Source organism: Talpa europaea, assembly GCF_964194135.1.
Source record: "Talpa europaea genome assembly, chromosome: 2".
In the NCBI taxonomy this organism is placed as follows: Eukaryota; Metazoa; Chordata; class Mammalia; order Eulipotyphla; family Talpidae; genus Talpa; species Talpa europaea.
This window is the reverse complement of record NC_140068.1, coordinates 40,664,382-40,681,161: the sequence shown is the minus strand read 5'-3', so window position 1 is coordinate 40,681,161 and position 16,780 is coordinate 40,664,382. Positions and strand designations below refer to the sequence as shown.

At 34.4% G+C, this 16,780-nt stretch overlaps 1 protein-coding gene across 1 annotated transcript; it reads right to left on the bottom strand.

Moving 5' to 3' along the window:
• Window positions 1-570: 570 nt before the first annotated feature.
• TUBE1 (tubulin epsilon 1) lies at window positions 571-15,165 on the bottom strand (the record flags this gene model as incomplete). The annotated part of the gene is made up of 12 exons (XM_084228202.1): window positions 571-729; window positions 1,452-1,626; window positions 2,245-2,385; window positions 4,031-4,171; window positions 4,956-5,131; window positions 5,338-5,525; window positions 7,301-7,422; window positions 8,785-8,900; window positions 11,966-12,023; window positions 14,341-14,393; window positions 14,978-15,051; window positions 15,141-15,165. The coding sequence occupies 12 exons, from the start codon at window positions 15,163-15,165 to the stop codon at window positions 571-573; spliced, it is 1,428 nt and encodes a 475-aa protein (XP_084084328.1).
• Between the last annotated feature and the right edge of the window lie 1,615 nt (window positions 15,166-16,780).

Below are 16,780 nucleotides of genomic sequence, written 5' to 3'. Positions count from 1 at the left end.
AAAATAAATTAATACATGTTAAAATACATGTAAATTGTGATTTGAGTGTAAATAAATCATCACCCAAAGATGAAACTAAACTTCCTTAACAAGTTGTAATAATGCCTATCCCTGAAGTTAGTGGAAGTACATGGAAATATTTATATTGGTCCTTCTACTCCCAGTATTTAAAGAGTCAGCAGAATTTAAACAGAATATGAAAACATAAATTATAAATAAATATAAAAATATATCTGTGCAAGCTTTTTATTGAAGACGATTATTATTGTGTAAATGCTAAAATATACTATAAATAAAATGCTGAAGAACTCTGTTCTCTTTATTTCAGAAAAGGTGACTTTCTGGAGAGAAATGTTTGAAACTGAGGTATTATTAATTCACCAATTTCACATACTGATATCATGGACAAATTGTGATTGAGTAGAAAATACTCTTTGAGACAAAAATACTTTCTGATAATATGAAAAATACAAACTGAGTTTTCTAAATCACAAATATGCTAATCAAAAAGGTGACCAAAAATGGAAAACTAAGAAAAATAAATATCTATATTATATATATTTTTTCTTTTCACACAGCTATGCTTAGTCTAGGTAAACCTTGCACAGGCATGCTTTTGGTGGCATCCAATTGGTTGTATTCCTGTATGAGAGCGGATAAAGATGACACAGCTTCTGTAAAACAGCTTTCCTCCATTCCTTCAACTTGTAGATAGTGATGAAGGTGAGCCTATTAAAAAAAAAAGGACATTTACCATTTCAGAAAATTTAATATGTAATTATTCCAATGTAGATATTCTTAAGATGATCATTCTTTGTCACAGTGAATATTTTGTCTAAAATTATAAACTCATGAGACTTCTTATTTTTTTAATTTTCTTTTAATAATTATTTTAAAAATTTTTTTACACCACTGTTCATTTTTAAACAATATTTGCTTCCCCCAACCCCCTCAAGTGTAGTCCCCACAGAGTTTCCTTCTCCAATGCATCTGTGCACCATCACCTCAATATCTAACTAAGCTTCTCATGTTATAATCAGTACATTGAATATAGCAGACAAGATTATCCCTGTTATTTAACAGTGTAAAATAACTTTTTTTAAAAAATATTTATTTATTTATGCATACAAGAACTGGAGTCTAGGCCAGAGGTGAGGGGTGGGGGTGGGGGTGTGTGTGAGAGGATACACCAGAGACAGAATGGGGAATAGAGCAGGCAGACTGACTGAAATACACTGCTGAGGGGAGCAGCAGGCGAGACAGGAGAAGTCTATTGAGCCATATGGGTTAGCTCCCAGCCTGAGGATCAAACTCATGTCACAGTGGCTGGTAATAGCTTGATAGCATTGACACTTTAACCCCTGCACCACCAGGGAGGCCTAACTATAATTCTTGAGAATACATCTTCAATAGCAAAATAAACAAATAGTCAGCCTGGTACTGACAATCACCTTTTTCTTGTAAAGCTTCATGAATCTCTCTCTCAGTTCCATGAAGGTAGGCTTCACACACGTGTTATTTGCTAAAGCTAAAAGTGAATGAGAGTGGCCCACAGGAGGAATTGAACACAGGCTAGTCTTCCAGCCTTCTTGATTCCAGGAGACAAACTGTAGAGAAGGTTTTAATCTGAAATACAAAACCTCAAAAAGTCAAGGTACTAAATATGTCTCCCATATTATGGTAACCCACATTAATTAAATGAGGACCTTACTGATGGTATCATTCTAATTGCTTATTTTATAATGTAAAATATCTTTTTTTTACTATTCGCAGTATTAGGGCATAGTTTGACAGTGAACTATAACATTTAGTAGGAGCAGATTGGCTGTGATGGTGATTCAAAAAGCTAGAAACATTCAGAAATCTGGGGATGAGAAAAAAATGAAACATTCTTTTCTTTTCTTTACAATTCAGTAGAGCAGTTTTTCTAAAAAACAGACTGTCAATAAATAGTAAAATTAAACTCAGCAGTGGGAATAATGGTGGCAACAATAAAAACAGTAATAGTTAAAATAAAACATCTCACATATCCCTTAATACTCATGAATAACAACTTTGTACTACTATTATTATTATTCTTTTACATTTGAGTAAAATAAGACTCTCAGAGGTAATGTAGCATGTTCAAGGTGACAATCATTAAGTGGCAATGCTAGAATTTGAAGAGAGGCAGTCTTAACTACTATGCTACACTGTCCCAAGTGGTACACATAATAAGTTATCTTGAAAATTATAAAATCAAACCTTTCAATATTTCTGCGAAGATCTGAAATCTGTACATTTCCTCGAACCATGAGGGCACAGGCCAGATAGAGATTATGTTTGGGGTCAGCCTGAATGAGTTGATAATCTTTACTAAAGGCATCTGTGAACATCTGATCTAACCTAGAACAATGGAAGAGTCACTGTTTATACAAGAAAAACAATGCATTTTTATTCTATAGTATAAGTATTAAATGAAAAGATAGTTATCTATAGATAAATAAATCACATAAATATCTTCTAATCTCAGCTTTCATTTTCTCAGATAAGCTTGATAAAATATGAGGAGTGAAATATATAATACCTATTTTTGTTTTTTAAAGTAAAAAACTTCTGCAGTAAGTTGATTTCAAATAGCTACAAAATATCAACCAGAGTATTATTAGTGAGCTCTATATAGTACTGGTTTCTAAAACTTAACTAATTATTGCTTAGTTTGCTATGCTTACCTACTTCATAATATCAGAATTAACACAACTAAAACTGCATATTAAGATGATTACTCTGTTTCTCTAAGACATACTATGAAAGTTAAAAATAATTAAAAAAGGGCCTCCCCTGGTGGCACAGCGGTTGAGCACTGGGCTGCGAGGCTGCCCACAGCCTCTGCAGCGCCAGTTTGATCCCCGGCCACCGGAGAGGGTCCCACAAAAAAAAAAAAAAAAAAAAATTTAAAAAAACTACCAAAGACAATGTTAGGCTCTCCTCTAAAAGATAAAACTGTGGGGCCTCCCCAGTGGCGCAGCGGTTGAGCGCTGGGTTGCGAAGCTGCCCGCGGCCTCTGCGGCGCCGGTTCGATCCCCGGCTGCTCCCCGGCCACCGGAGGAGGGTCCCACATGGCGCGCAGACCTCTCCTGCCGCCCACTGCTCCCCTCAGCAGTGTACTTCGGTCCTTCTGCCTGCTCTGCTCCCTGCTCTGGTGAATTCTCTCACCCTCCTGAGCTTCTGACTGTACCCAGTGCTTGTATAAACAAAACAAACAAACAAACAAATAAATAAACATGCCTCTATTAAAAAAAAAAAATCCTTTAAAAAAAAAAAAAAAGATAAAACTGTGGCAGTATTCCTGAAAAGGGAGTCTTTTAATTGAGTGAAGTCTTTTAACATCATTCTTTAATCCTTCCATTGCAGGAAGGAAGATAAAGGTGACTGACAAGGTTTATATCTAATAATACAGTCTCCTTGGTCCCTAATAGGATTCTTAAATCTCACATCTGTACACTGTGGGGAAGAGCTACAGAAATCACAATATGCTACCTATTGTGATAAGAGTTTTAAAGCAAACTCTTTTATTTTATTTTATTTTATTTTTTTGTGGGACCCTCGCTGGCGGCCAAGGAACGAACCGGCGCTGCAGAAGCTGCGGGCAGCCTTGCAGTCCAGCACTCAACCACTGCGCCACCAGGAGAGGCCCTAAAGCAAACTCTTACTTAAAGTACCCAGCAAGATTATATAGAGTATAAAGTAGGTATTCTCTCATTGTATAGTGAAACAAACCACAGAGAATTCAAGTCAGTTTTTCAGACTTAAAAATCTTTCCATTAAAAAGTATATCTTTATTAATTATTTAAGTCTAAAAATTTAGTTACTAGATTTAATTTCAGAGTTTAATACTAACATTCCTAAAAACAATGACTTTTAAAAGCAGCATTAATAGAAAACAGGCTGTAAATGTATCTTATACACTTCTCTCAAAGGAAATAATATAAAGAACTTTTAAAAGTAATTCAAGTTCTCAAGAAATTGGAATAAAGTTACTACATCTTACCTTCGAGGAGGAATGTTAACATCTGCCAGTGTATACAGAGGTGTTAGGCTTGATACAAGATAATGAAGTTGAGGAAAAGGAACTAAATTCATGCTGATTTCATTAAGGTCCATATTAAGGGAGCCTTCAAACCTTGCAGAGCTAAAAAAAAAAAAAATGAAGACCAGAATAAAAATAATTTTAAAATTATATTCTTTGTAGAAGGTATTTTCTTAAATCTTTGTGTATACTGCTCATTAGTATACAATGTATGCTTTACTTAGCAGTAGTAGAATTTAGTAGCATGAACACCAGTATAAAGATGATCAAAATATAACAGACAACTTCTATAGCAATTCTTATTTTTGGATGCTTTAATTTGAAGAGCAACCAAAACACTATTACAGTTCCTCATTACACACATAAAAATATCTTACTTAAAACAGATTTTATACTGAGTTAAACACACATAGGTTAATGAATATTTAATTTTTCAATGAAACATACTAAATTCCTCAAACGTCTGCTGAATATGATCTATAATTTGGAATACAATGTCAAAAGCAATTTTTCAGAGCAAAATCAAGGAAATATTTGGAACAGAGGTACAGATTAGCTGGTTTAAAAGATTAACACATTCTATAACAAAGTGTACTTTTATCTAACAAACTGTTTTTCAAGTGGATCTACCACAAAATCTTTGATTATTTACATTGATTAATATTTCCTGGAATGTACTTGGGGAAATGCTGCTTTGGAGTGATAGAAGTGAAAATTCTAGACTATTAGTCCAAAATCATAAGTCAAAATAAACAAAAGAAGCTCCTACACACCTTAGAATGACGACAAGAATGCTATTGCAAAAATGCTAATGGAAAAAGGAAAATATGATCTAAGTGTATGATGTCATTAAACTGCCCTTTAGGTAGAACATCACTAGGCTTACCTTGTTAGGTTGAGCAGCAAATTTGCCACAATGTTGTTCATTGCATCAAAGGGCTTTTCCTGCTGCCTTTTAAAAACCCCAGCACTTGAAGTAACCACACTCTTTGGCTTCACACTTGTACCCAACTTCCCAGAATTCACCATGAGGTCAATTTTGCTAACGATGTCAAATAAAGACTTTCAAGGAAAAAATATTGGGAGAGAAGCTATTAATTGTGGACATGGCTGATATTCTACCATAAATGAAAGAACAGAAAAAAAAATTTAACCTTATTTTTTTCTCTTAAGTGAGAAGGCTGTATTAAAAGACTCAGATAAATAAGTAAGCATACAGAATTGAATGTATATGAAATATGTGCATAAATTACAATATCATTTCTTACTTGGTTGTCAATGGGCAACACACAGTCTGCATGCTCATTAAGTTCTTTCATTGCCAAGATGCTATTATAAGGTGAGGTTATGACATCATCCTCACCAGAGGGATAAACTGAAGTCACAAATCTGTATACTTCTGGGAATTCATCCTCAAGCATCTTTAAAAGAAATGTTCCAAGTCCAGATCCTGTTCCTGAGGATTAAAATATCAAAAAGAAAATAGCATAAATGACTCAAAATATAATTGTAAGAAAGTTAGAATTTTATGTCTTATTTATAGAAATAATCAAGAATTCAAATCATACCTGTGATTTTATACTAACTACTTTAAATTCAGATAAGGAAATGAAGACAATATAGATAGTATGGCTTAAAGCACTGAATTCCAATTCTGTCTCTGACCACAAGGTTGGAAGACTTTCTATAATTCACTCTTTTTCACCTTTAAGTTATATGTATATGATGCCAAAAGAAGAAAGTGAAAAATTCAAGTAAGATGGTATTCAGTTTACAACAGATGTTAAGCACTTAAAAAAAACTATCTTGACATCTTTGGTATAGCAAATATTCAATTTTAATGATGAAGAACACTATTCATGACATCAAGCAACTTCAACACTGAGTTAAAATTGTTTAAAAACAAGGATGATCACCTTGAATTTATAAAATTTTCAAATATAAAACATCTATCGATGAAGAACTAGCTTTAAAAAATTATTACAAATCCACACGAGTGAATTTTATGAGACAGAGTTGATACTGAAAGATATTTTGTAAAGATATAGAGTAGCAAAAATGACAAAATAACATGTATTGTGGGATTTCATTTATGTAAAAATATACACATTTTTATAAGTATAGAAAATATTTGGTAGAATAGATATAAAAAAATCCCGAAATCCCTGCAGACTTGATTACCCGTGAAGAGACAAACTAGGGAGGCCTTTTTAACTTTCAGTATTTAAATTATCTTTGCCATTTCCAGTTAATTACGAACAAAGTATATTCTTCCAAGATGTTGAATATATTTTAAAAAGATACTATAATGAACTATAAATCAAAATGTTTTCATTTAAAAACTTACTCAAAGCTTATACTAGCAGAAAATTTGCTTCTGAATTTAGGGATTATGATGGTCTTCTAAAGTCCTGATAACACAGAAATTGTTAACTTTAAAGTGTTATTATACTTAATAACAGATATACATAATATGATAAATTGTCTATAATCTGTATATAACCTGTTATATAATCTGTATATAATTCCAGAGCTTGGAGAAAAAAATTGGCAAATGTTTTCTTTAAAAATGGAAAATACTTTTGTTTAGAAATTAAAAAATCATCACCTGTTTCCAGTTCACGGAACAGGGATGCAAAACAGAACATTGCAAAATGCCTCACTTGCAAAGTACAGGCTTCCTTGAGGAAAGAAAGCGTGCAGATCAGTTATTCCAGGTCAAGGTGATTCAATATCATATAGAGTGATTTAAAGGAAATGATAAAAGGATTTTTTTTTACTTTTATTTTCTTACTACAGATGAAAAAAGGTTTGAAGATGGTTCAAGAAAAGATACTTATATGTGAATATGCCAGAAAGACTTAGCTCTAGTTAGCATACAGGACTGCATAAGTAAACTCATAGGAGTCAGTCAGCATTCCCAAATAAGTTCGCAACACTGAAATGTAGCTGGAAATTTTGGAAAATGAAACTAAATGTACAAGAAAAATATATTCGTATCAGATTTTGACTCTTAAAAGGACTGAAATTTAAAAAAGATTGGAAATCTGTGACATAATTGACAAAAATTTAAGATAAAAAGCTGTTACGTATATGTATTTCATAAACACGTATATACACTTAACAGTTTTATCTTTACAATGTGTAGATTTGAAAGCAAGACTTGTGTTTGCAAAATGAATTCCTACTTACACTACCATAATGTTAAAGACACATGAGTATAAACTTTACCTCCTCCCATAGAATGTATTATAAAAAAACACTGTAAACAATCACAGTGCTCGGCCGACTTCCTGAGTTTCTCTAAAATCTGTTCTTGATAAAGACTGCCAAAAACCTTGTGACCCACAGCCCTGAAAATAAGAAAACAGATTAAAATCTCTTTGCATTTATTATTTTTTGATTTTGTTACATCTATAAATAAAGATTATTGGAAAACTTGAAAATTTATTTTTACAATATTAAATCTTTTCTTGTTTCTTATCAACAAACCATATTATGACACCTTAATGTACTATAGGAGGAAAATTTAACAAACACTGTATACTTATAGTCCTCAAACATTCTGATAAGATCGCTTCATTACTAATGAATATTAAATTATGGTTTTCTAAACAATTTTTCTCTTAAGGTATAATTACAACAAAATCAGATTTTAGTTACCTATTTCTTACAGTTAATATAAATTGTGGTTGTAGTGAATTTTACATATTAACAAGACTAGACTCAACTAGAAAGATATTAACAGTACATTTTAAACTAATCCGCTTTAGTTTAAAATGAGAAAAATGTTGGTCATATCATATTACTGCATGATATGGCACACAGTCGGACACATAGTTGAGGCGCTGTGAGCCATTTTGACTGCCCAAAGTTGTAAGTTTCACTATTATGAATTAAAAATTATGATTTCCCCACAACATGCAGTCAGATATAACTAAAAAGTTATAGAATAAGTTATAAAACAATTAGAGAAAAGCCACTTTGGTGACCAGATGGGCTCACTTATTAAGTGACTGATTCCCCCCAAATGAGTCTCCCAGAACAAAAGATTCAAATTCATGCTTTGGTAAAATTATATATCCTGATATAGTATCAACCTGAGGGACTAGGTACAAATAGTTAAAATAATGAATATTAGATTTTCAAATCACAAGGACATATCTAATTTTTTTAAAAGTCTCAATGAAAAATTTTAATCATTGCTGGAGCTCTTTCCATACTCAGGAGAAGAAATTATCATATATTTAAGGGTCAAACAAAGCCTTGGGCTGCACTTGAATGTTGAAACACTGGCCTGGTTTGCATCTCTAGATCAATTCTGTAAAATATAACCAAATGAAGAACTTGATAAAGCTGAATAATATATATCACAGAACTGTTTATAAAGACACTTAAAACTTTCAGAGAATAGTTTTTAAAGAACCTTGAAACTTTCACTAGGTAGTATTATGCAAGAATCAATTTACAAAGAAGAACTTAGTGAATCAATTTTTCATGATTCACCTTTCTCTTTAAAAAAGAAAAAAAAGACACAGGAGGCTTCCAAACATTATGAACTACTATAATTTATCAAGGAAAAGATGATGGGCTGAAAGGCCTACAATTAGGTATGGTAGTTAACATCTTCCATATTGGCAGGATCTATTAAAATGAGAGAAAGACTGTTCATTTCCTTCAGATGATGTTCAGTTTTTACATTTAGCATATCTCACCAATTATTCCCTGAGCCAGAAATATCAGTGATGAGTTGCTTGTTATCAAATACATCTCTCAAGGGACCCTGCAGAATTTCATTTACTACCCCTTCCTCCATATCAATCAAGACAGCCTGAGAAAGAGAAATAAAATTCAATTAGCATATTTTTCTTTGGAGTTAATCACTGTGAATGAAAAGAATTTATGAACTCAAAGTTGCTTTTTTTTTTTTTTTTTAAAGTTTAAGTTTAACCAAACCTTTCTTTGTGGAGAAACTTTAAAGAATTAAAAAATTTCACTCTAGAAAATCAAAATCAACAAACAACTATGAACCAGAGACACTCTATAGGTGGTGGGAGGAGGGAAGGGATTGGGGTCAAAATAAGGGGGTTGCAATTGTATGGGGAATATAAAAATAAAATTTATTTAAAAAAATGAAAAAAAATTCACTCTAAAGGTAGAATCCAATTAAAAGATAGATTCCAAATTTTTATCATATTTCAAATGTCAAGTGGGAAAGAAAGGAACGGACTAATCTCAACTGATTTTCTAACAATGCTTTTATTCATCTGTCTGTGTGATTGTAAATTTCTTGAGAACAAAGCCTCAGAAATCTAGAAAACAACCTTAAAACGCCAAGAAATAAAGGGTGCGTTAATGTATTTACTCACTAGGAATAACCGTACTGCACATGATGAATCCTAATTCAAGAAACATGTATACATATGAAGAAGTAAAAATGTAATCCCCAAATTATAATAAAAAATTAAAACAAAGCAAATAAAACTCAAACGAGTAGCCTTACTATTACGTGCAGTCAAGACACTGGATAGATGTCAAAGGGTCTCTTACACCAAGTACCTCATAATCTAACTCATCATTCATTACCTCAAATATTAATGACATGGGAGATAACTTGTATTACTAAAAAGAAAATGGAAACATAAAATTAACTATAGAAAGAAAAGATGGGGGGAAATACATCAAAATGTGAGCAATGCTATATGCTCTCTGTGCCACCTCTTTGTATTTTGCTTTCCATATTTTCTGCAGAGAATAAGAGTAAAAAGCAAAATAAACAAATAAAAAAAAGCAAAACTGAAAAAAATATTTTGAAATAACTTCAGGGTATACAATAAGGCTATTAACTCTGATCCACTGTCAGAGAAATGTTTGGTTTAGGATGCTCTTAGTTCTGTGAATACGTAACATTTAAGCACTTACTACATGCTTCTGTTATGCTTCAAATTTATCACCCCATTTAATCAGCACAACTCTATCAATAGAAACTATAATCATCTCCTATTTACACACTGAGGCCTAGAAAATTTAAATAACTTGGCTGTCAACATCCAGCTAGCTTAAGTGGTAGAGCTGAGATTCAACCTGGCTAGGTAGCTGCAAAATCTTCAACTCTTAACCACCAAATTCTATGCCTTACCATCTAATAGAAGGGAGACAGTCAAGTTTGGTATTTATAGAGTACTGACTATAATAGAATTGCAATTTATGGCCATTTAAGTTTTGTGAATTCAAATATTTGTGGAATTAAATACGTTACTAAAAGTTGGCAATTAAAATAGTACATTACATAGTATAAATTATATGGTATATTAAAGATGTATTTTTAATTGTATAATAACATAGCATATTAGTATATTACAGCAGTATATTAGAAAGGCTATACAATTGTTTTGCAAATGCGTTCTTTTATATGCAATAATTATACATATGCTTTACATATACTGTATAAGGTTGTTTAGTGGTAATTAGACGGATTTTCAAGGACATTGCTGATATTATGCAATTTTTACCTTAAATACCAACTTTAACACCCAAACAACCACATAAGAGGGCTATCACTATATGGGAAAATTGTAGTACTACAAGTTGCATAAGAGCACAAAAATAAAGAAGCTTACATTGGCCTTATTCTTTGATTTGTGGAAGATTAAACATACCTAAGTCCTTTTTTCGATTATCTTGCAATCTGGCAAAGGAGGTAACATGCAGCATACAAACTAACTGATATTCAAGCCCCTACTGAAGTCAGTTTTGATAGAATCATCACTGTGTTAGTCACTTAACATTAAAACCCTGACACAATACATAACTCTTACAACATTCCCTTAATTACATCAGCTCCTTGATTTGCTTTTCCCTTGGAAAATTTTTAAAATTAGGAGGAATGTACTGGGTTCCTCATTTAGTCATCCAAAAGTTGGAATTACCAGCTATTCAAGGATTTCATGTTTATTATTTTCTTCCAGAGCTACCTGGCAAAAACTTTCTGGCCTTTGAACTTTTCCTCAATTATAATATAAAACTTACAAATTCTAAGAATATTTATTTACCTAAGATATTGGGCACAGTGGAGGAACCCAAGCACCAAGTTATCTTGTGAAGCCTTAATGTCAATGATCATAGCTATATAACACCAAGCACTCCTGGAGCAATGACAACCTTTCAGGACAAAAGTCAAAGGATACAGAAACATGCTAACATCCTTTCCCAAGAGTGTTTCCACTACCTCCTCCCTTGCTCATTGATGGTGGTAGGAAAGGGCTCAAACTGGGAGTGGTCTAGAAAATGTTGGCATCTTTTTCTCTGTGATTTGGATTAGAATGCGGTATATCTAGTGGTAATCAATATTGCTGACAGTCTACAAGTACATGGTCTCTGCCTTATATTTTGTTTTCCAGACATCAGAGATCAGCCACAAAGAGTTGGTTCCCAGGTACCACAACACTATTGATCTCCATTCGCTCAGCCAGTACTCCCAGTTTGATTCTTACTATGTTACTTCCATAGTCTCTAAACTACCTTTCTTTTTTGTTACAGTTAACAATTACAGATCAGCAATTAGATAAAGCAGTTTGTTGTGGAGAAACAATCACAAAAGAAAAGTGTTGCTGGCAAGAGACTGAGTGTAAATATGGGTTATTGGCTAAAGTATTTTTGTGCAGATTATCTTACATAAATGGTTATGATATTTATTTACTGTAATGTAGTTGGATCCATGTTTTGTATTGGGAATAGTAACAACGATGCAAATAAATCTCCCATTATTTTCAAACAAAATATTAACCTGTATTTGTATATAATTCAGATCTTTAGAGACAATAAAACTACTTTTATTATGTTTCAGGTGTATGTTTCCTTTGAAAAGATTTAGAAAAAAAGCTAAATATATCTTACTCGTGCTTTTAAAGAACGAATTTTCCCCTTGGAAATGGTGCCATCATCACCAACAGCTCTGAAAGATAAAAAATGAGAAAAGACCATTAAGATGTCCCATGGCTAATAATGCTATCAGGTTATAAAGCTATTTTCCATCTATATAATAAAACTGCTTACAGGTTGGGTGAAGCATACACAAAAGACCAAAAAGAAGAAAGTATTCCTAATGTCCCACACCCTTGCCTACCTCCTATCAGACTGATGTAGTGAGGTACTTAGTTCCCTGGCTTTTTTTGTAGTTAGAGCTGGCCATGCAACCCATTTTTGTGTAATGAAATATAGGGGGAGGTATACTGGGAAGCTTTTCTGATAAAAAGGACCAGATACAGTTGAAGCCAACTTCTTTCCTTTTTGTGCCCTGAAGAAGGGTACAAATGAGCACAGGTGATGTTACAGGGATTCCTGAGGCTACTGAGGGCCTCAGGTAAAAATCTGAACAACTTCTTGTTTTTCTAGATAAAGTTTTATTTGAACACTGCCATGTCCATTTCTTTACATATTTTCTGTACTTGACAAGTTTTGAGTAGCTACGAAGACTTCATGGTCCACAAAACAAAATATTATCTACTCCTTTACAGAAAAGGTTTATCCTCCACTGCTAAAAGTAAATTCTTATGCTATAAGAAAGGTATGATCATTTCCCCAAGTTGATACAAGAAGAATACCCAAAGCTGTAGTCTTGTTCTTGAAAAGGTTTTTTGTACTAGCTTGAGAAATATATGTACTATCAGCATATCTACATGTGCTGAAAGAACAAGATGCAATCCTCTTCTCCCCTTTTTCCAAACTTGATATTAAGGAAACAAGAATGCTTTTAGCTTAAATTATAAAACAAACAAGGTAGGTAAGAGTACAGTTATGTAAAGTTACCTTATTAAGAGAAAATAGCTCAGGCTGAGTCTCAATGATATATTCAATGAAAGGATAGGACAATAAGAATGAAAGGGGTGAAAGAATTAGTTAGAAGTGAAGCACCTAAAAGGAAGTATTACAAAGGCAAATTTGAGTCTCTTAACATTTAGTAGTGAGGATGTTCTAGTTTCTAAACAAGAAATCTAGTCTATATGACATAGCTCATTAAAATAAAGAAAAATGGTCACTAAGGCAATACACCTAACTTTTCTTGGTTTGATTCCATGGTCACCAAGCAACCTTCTATTACTTAATTTTCAGGTTGATTTCCTTAAAAGAATGTACCTTTGAAGGAAAAGAAACATCTGATTTTTTTGAATTATAGTTCCTACATTTGACTTTCTGCTTTGTAATCCCTCATTCTTTTTGAGAATGGTTTATCTGCCTATACTGGAGAGCACTGGGCCTATTCTCAGGTGTCCATAAGGTTTCTTAGCTTGCAAGCCCGAGAGTAAGGTTCAAATTCACCAAACGAGTGGGGACTAATTAGACTTCCCTAGGACAATAGTCTCAAATACTCGACCAACTAATAATACAAACCAGAACTGGAATTTTTAGTAAATTAGATTAGAGCTGGATGTTAAGCATATATTTTTTGGTTCAAAACCACAAAAGTTTAGTTTCATTAAGTATTTTGAATGCATGAACTTATGTTAAATTACTTTCAGCCAAAAGGTATGTGATAATACAATCTTTATTAAATGAAAGTAATGACAATTACTTTTCTCCTTTTTAGCATTGCATTAAAAGAGCAAGTATTCCTGACCATAAAAAAAAAATCATAGAAATACAATATATTTTTTTTCAAAAGTTAGTCATTACAGGGCCTCTTTGGTGGTGCAAGAGGTTAAGCACAGCACTATGAAGCAATTCGCAGCCTTGGCAGCACGAATTCCATCCCCGGCCAGGGAGAAACCCACATGGCGCAGAAGAACTCTATCTCCCCTACTGCTCCCCTCAGCAGTGTATTTCATCAGTCTGCTGTTCTGTTCCCCACTCTGTCTCTGGTGAATCCTCTCACCCCCACACCTCTGGCCTGTACCCCAGCTCTTGTATGCATAAATAAATCTTTAAAAAAAAAGTCATTACTCATTCAAACAAGTTATTCTCAGGGAAATTTTCAGCATTCCTTTAATGAAACTTTATTTCAAGGTCAAGTTAAGAGGCGGCACATTACAGGTTCTTTTTGTTTCTTAATATGGCCTTAAAAGGAAACCTGTTGTTGTGCTCTGCAGAATATGAAAATATTAGTGATACGCAAATAATAATGAGACTATACTCAGAATGAGAAAAACTTAACTTTTTCACATTATGTCAACTCTACATTTTCAATTGTTTTAAATGTCCTTTGAAAAATTATCTCAATCTGTTGACATGAAATGAATCTACACACTATGTAACAAACTTTAATCCTATCTTACCTGGTATCCACATTTCTAAAGAAGCTGCTTATTGCCTCATCATAAATTCCTTTCTAAAAAGGAAAAAAAAGAACATGTTTATAGCTTTTAATTAATTTTTTTCTATTTCCGAAATGAAGTCCTTTCAAATTTAACAATCCTACGGTACTTTAACAGCTACTAGTAGATATGATCAAAAGCAAATTATCATAAAATGCTTAGACCGATTCTTTCAAATTAGAGAAGAGTAAATACTGCAATCTATGGATTTAGAGCAGCAGAAAAAAGGAATTCCCATAGGACGGTTTAACGGGTGCATTAAATGAGAGCTTTCTGTGTTCCTAGACTTCACTTTAAACGCTAACTGGTTAAATTAAGAATACAAAGTCACCACACATGTAGCCTATTTTACAAAATACATAACCGATCTCACCGCTCTTCACAAGCTTGATTAGTAACTAATTAATCCTTAGTCATTAGGGAAATTTAAAGATCTCTGGCTTTCTTTTAGTCAATGGTGTCTAAAGGTCGCATACTTTACTGACAAAATTCCATACAACTTATATCAGTCAGATAGACGAGTAATTCTTGCTTATTTATTTTGGAAGAGGCTGGGTGACAGGCGAGGGGGTTCCGAGGGATGGGGAGTCGGCGGTACCCGGTTGACCGCGGCATGCTCCCTCAGCGCCAGGTCCCAGAAACAGCAGCCGATCTGGTTTCCGCACTGGCCAACTGCGGTCAGGGAAAGAGAAGAGACATGAGGCGGAAAACCAGGCGGCTCAGCTCTGCCGCGACCCGGCCCCTCTCCCAGCGCAGCTCACCCTGCAGGACCACCGACTGCGTCATGCTGCCGCGCCGCCCGCCGCGGTTCCGAGAGCTCGCGCCTCTTGTGCTGGCCCCGCCCACCAACGGCGCCGTGCGAGGGGCGGGGCGGCCGTAAGTCACGCTGCTGCCGCAAGTCGCCGCTGTCGCAAAGCGCTTCTCCCCAGGTTCCGGTTAAGATTTTGCGTCCGAAGGCTGCCCAGAGTGCCCTAGCGTCTCATCGTTACCATAGCTACTGGGCCCTTGGACCGCAGATCCTAGCTGCCCTGTCAACATCTTTGAGAGTCGGCAGCTCCTGAGCTCGGGGTAACTGGAGGGTAACTAGGCTTTGGAGAGGGATTTAAAACGTGTGTCCTTAAAACTGTTCGCGGGCTCTCGGAGGTGTAGTCTTGGTTCCCAGGCTCTACGTCCTGGGCGGCGGGTCAAATAACGTTTATTCAGATTCTTCAGCGTGCTGCGTTAGTATCTCTACCCAGCCAGCCCTTTGTTCTAATACAATACGATCAATGTCGACGAGCACAAAGAAACCCCAGGTAGACGTACCGTGTGGTTATACACTTCGACAACAATGGCACTTCAGACACCCAACCAGTGATTGTTGAACACCCAACACCTTATGCTTTAAAAATCATAGGCCCTCTGGAGGATTTAAAAGAAATTAAGACATAGATTCAGCTTCAAGAAGCTTATATTCTAATTGAAGATATACCTGAAACCTGAAATACTAGCAAATTTACAAACATTGTGTAGCGCTGAGTATAAATGCAGCAGGATTCAGTGGATGCGGATGTGGAGGAGTACATTTAGAAGTCTGACGAAATTAAATGTAGGCATTTGATGTATATACAGTTTAGATATAAGAAAGTAGGAGGAGATTGAAAATTAGGCATACCTGAAAATTACCAACTCCTTAAAATTGTCAAATATTTAAAAGTACTGAAAACTCTTATTGATACATTTAGCCACGATTTCAATTAGGAATTCAAGCACTTCTTTAATGAAATTAACATTTTCCACAAAAATTCTGAGGAACTAAGTATCTGGAAGTCTTCATTAAAAACGTTATATGTGCAACTAATGTGTGATAATATGGACTCTAAATATTTGATTGATTGGAACACCTTATTCCCCAAGCAGCAAATAGTAGTTATTACTACATTTTTCTGCTAGCACATAGGTTTGAAGTTGCAATGGCTGATTATGTTCCATTTGGATGTTTTCCATGGTAGTACTTATATCTGTTATGATTAGTAGGCAACTTTTAATCAGGAAATTTTTGCATTTGCTCAATTTTTCTCTTAACTCTTGTTATGAGCATGGATTCTGGGAAGGAGGTGCAATCATACACCTCCAACATATCAGGTCTTTAACATCATGTTAAAGTCCCAAAGTTTTGCAAACTTTGGCCCAGTTTGTAGGCAGTAATATAGGTGGGTCTGCATCAGTGAGTTGTGGTGTCAGCTAATCTGCTATTTTGGCCACTGTTCAGCTGTACTCTTTATTCAGTGGTTAGGTCCCAGAAGTTATACATGGAAAATAAGTTAAATTAAGAATGTCCTAACAAGTCACATAATAACTTTAGTCTTGAGAAAATTAGACTGAGAGACAGTTCTGACTGAGAAGCAATTCTGCTTCAGAG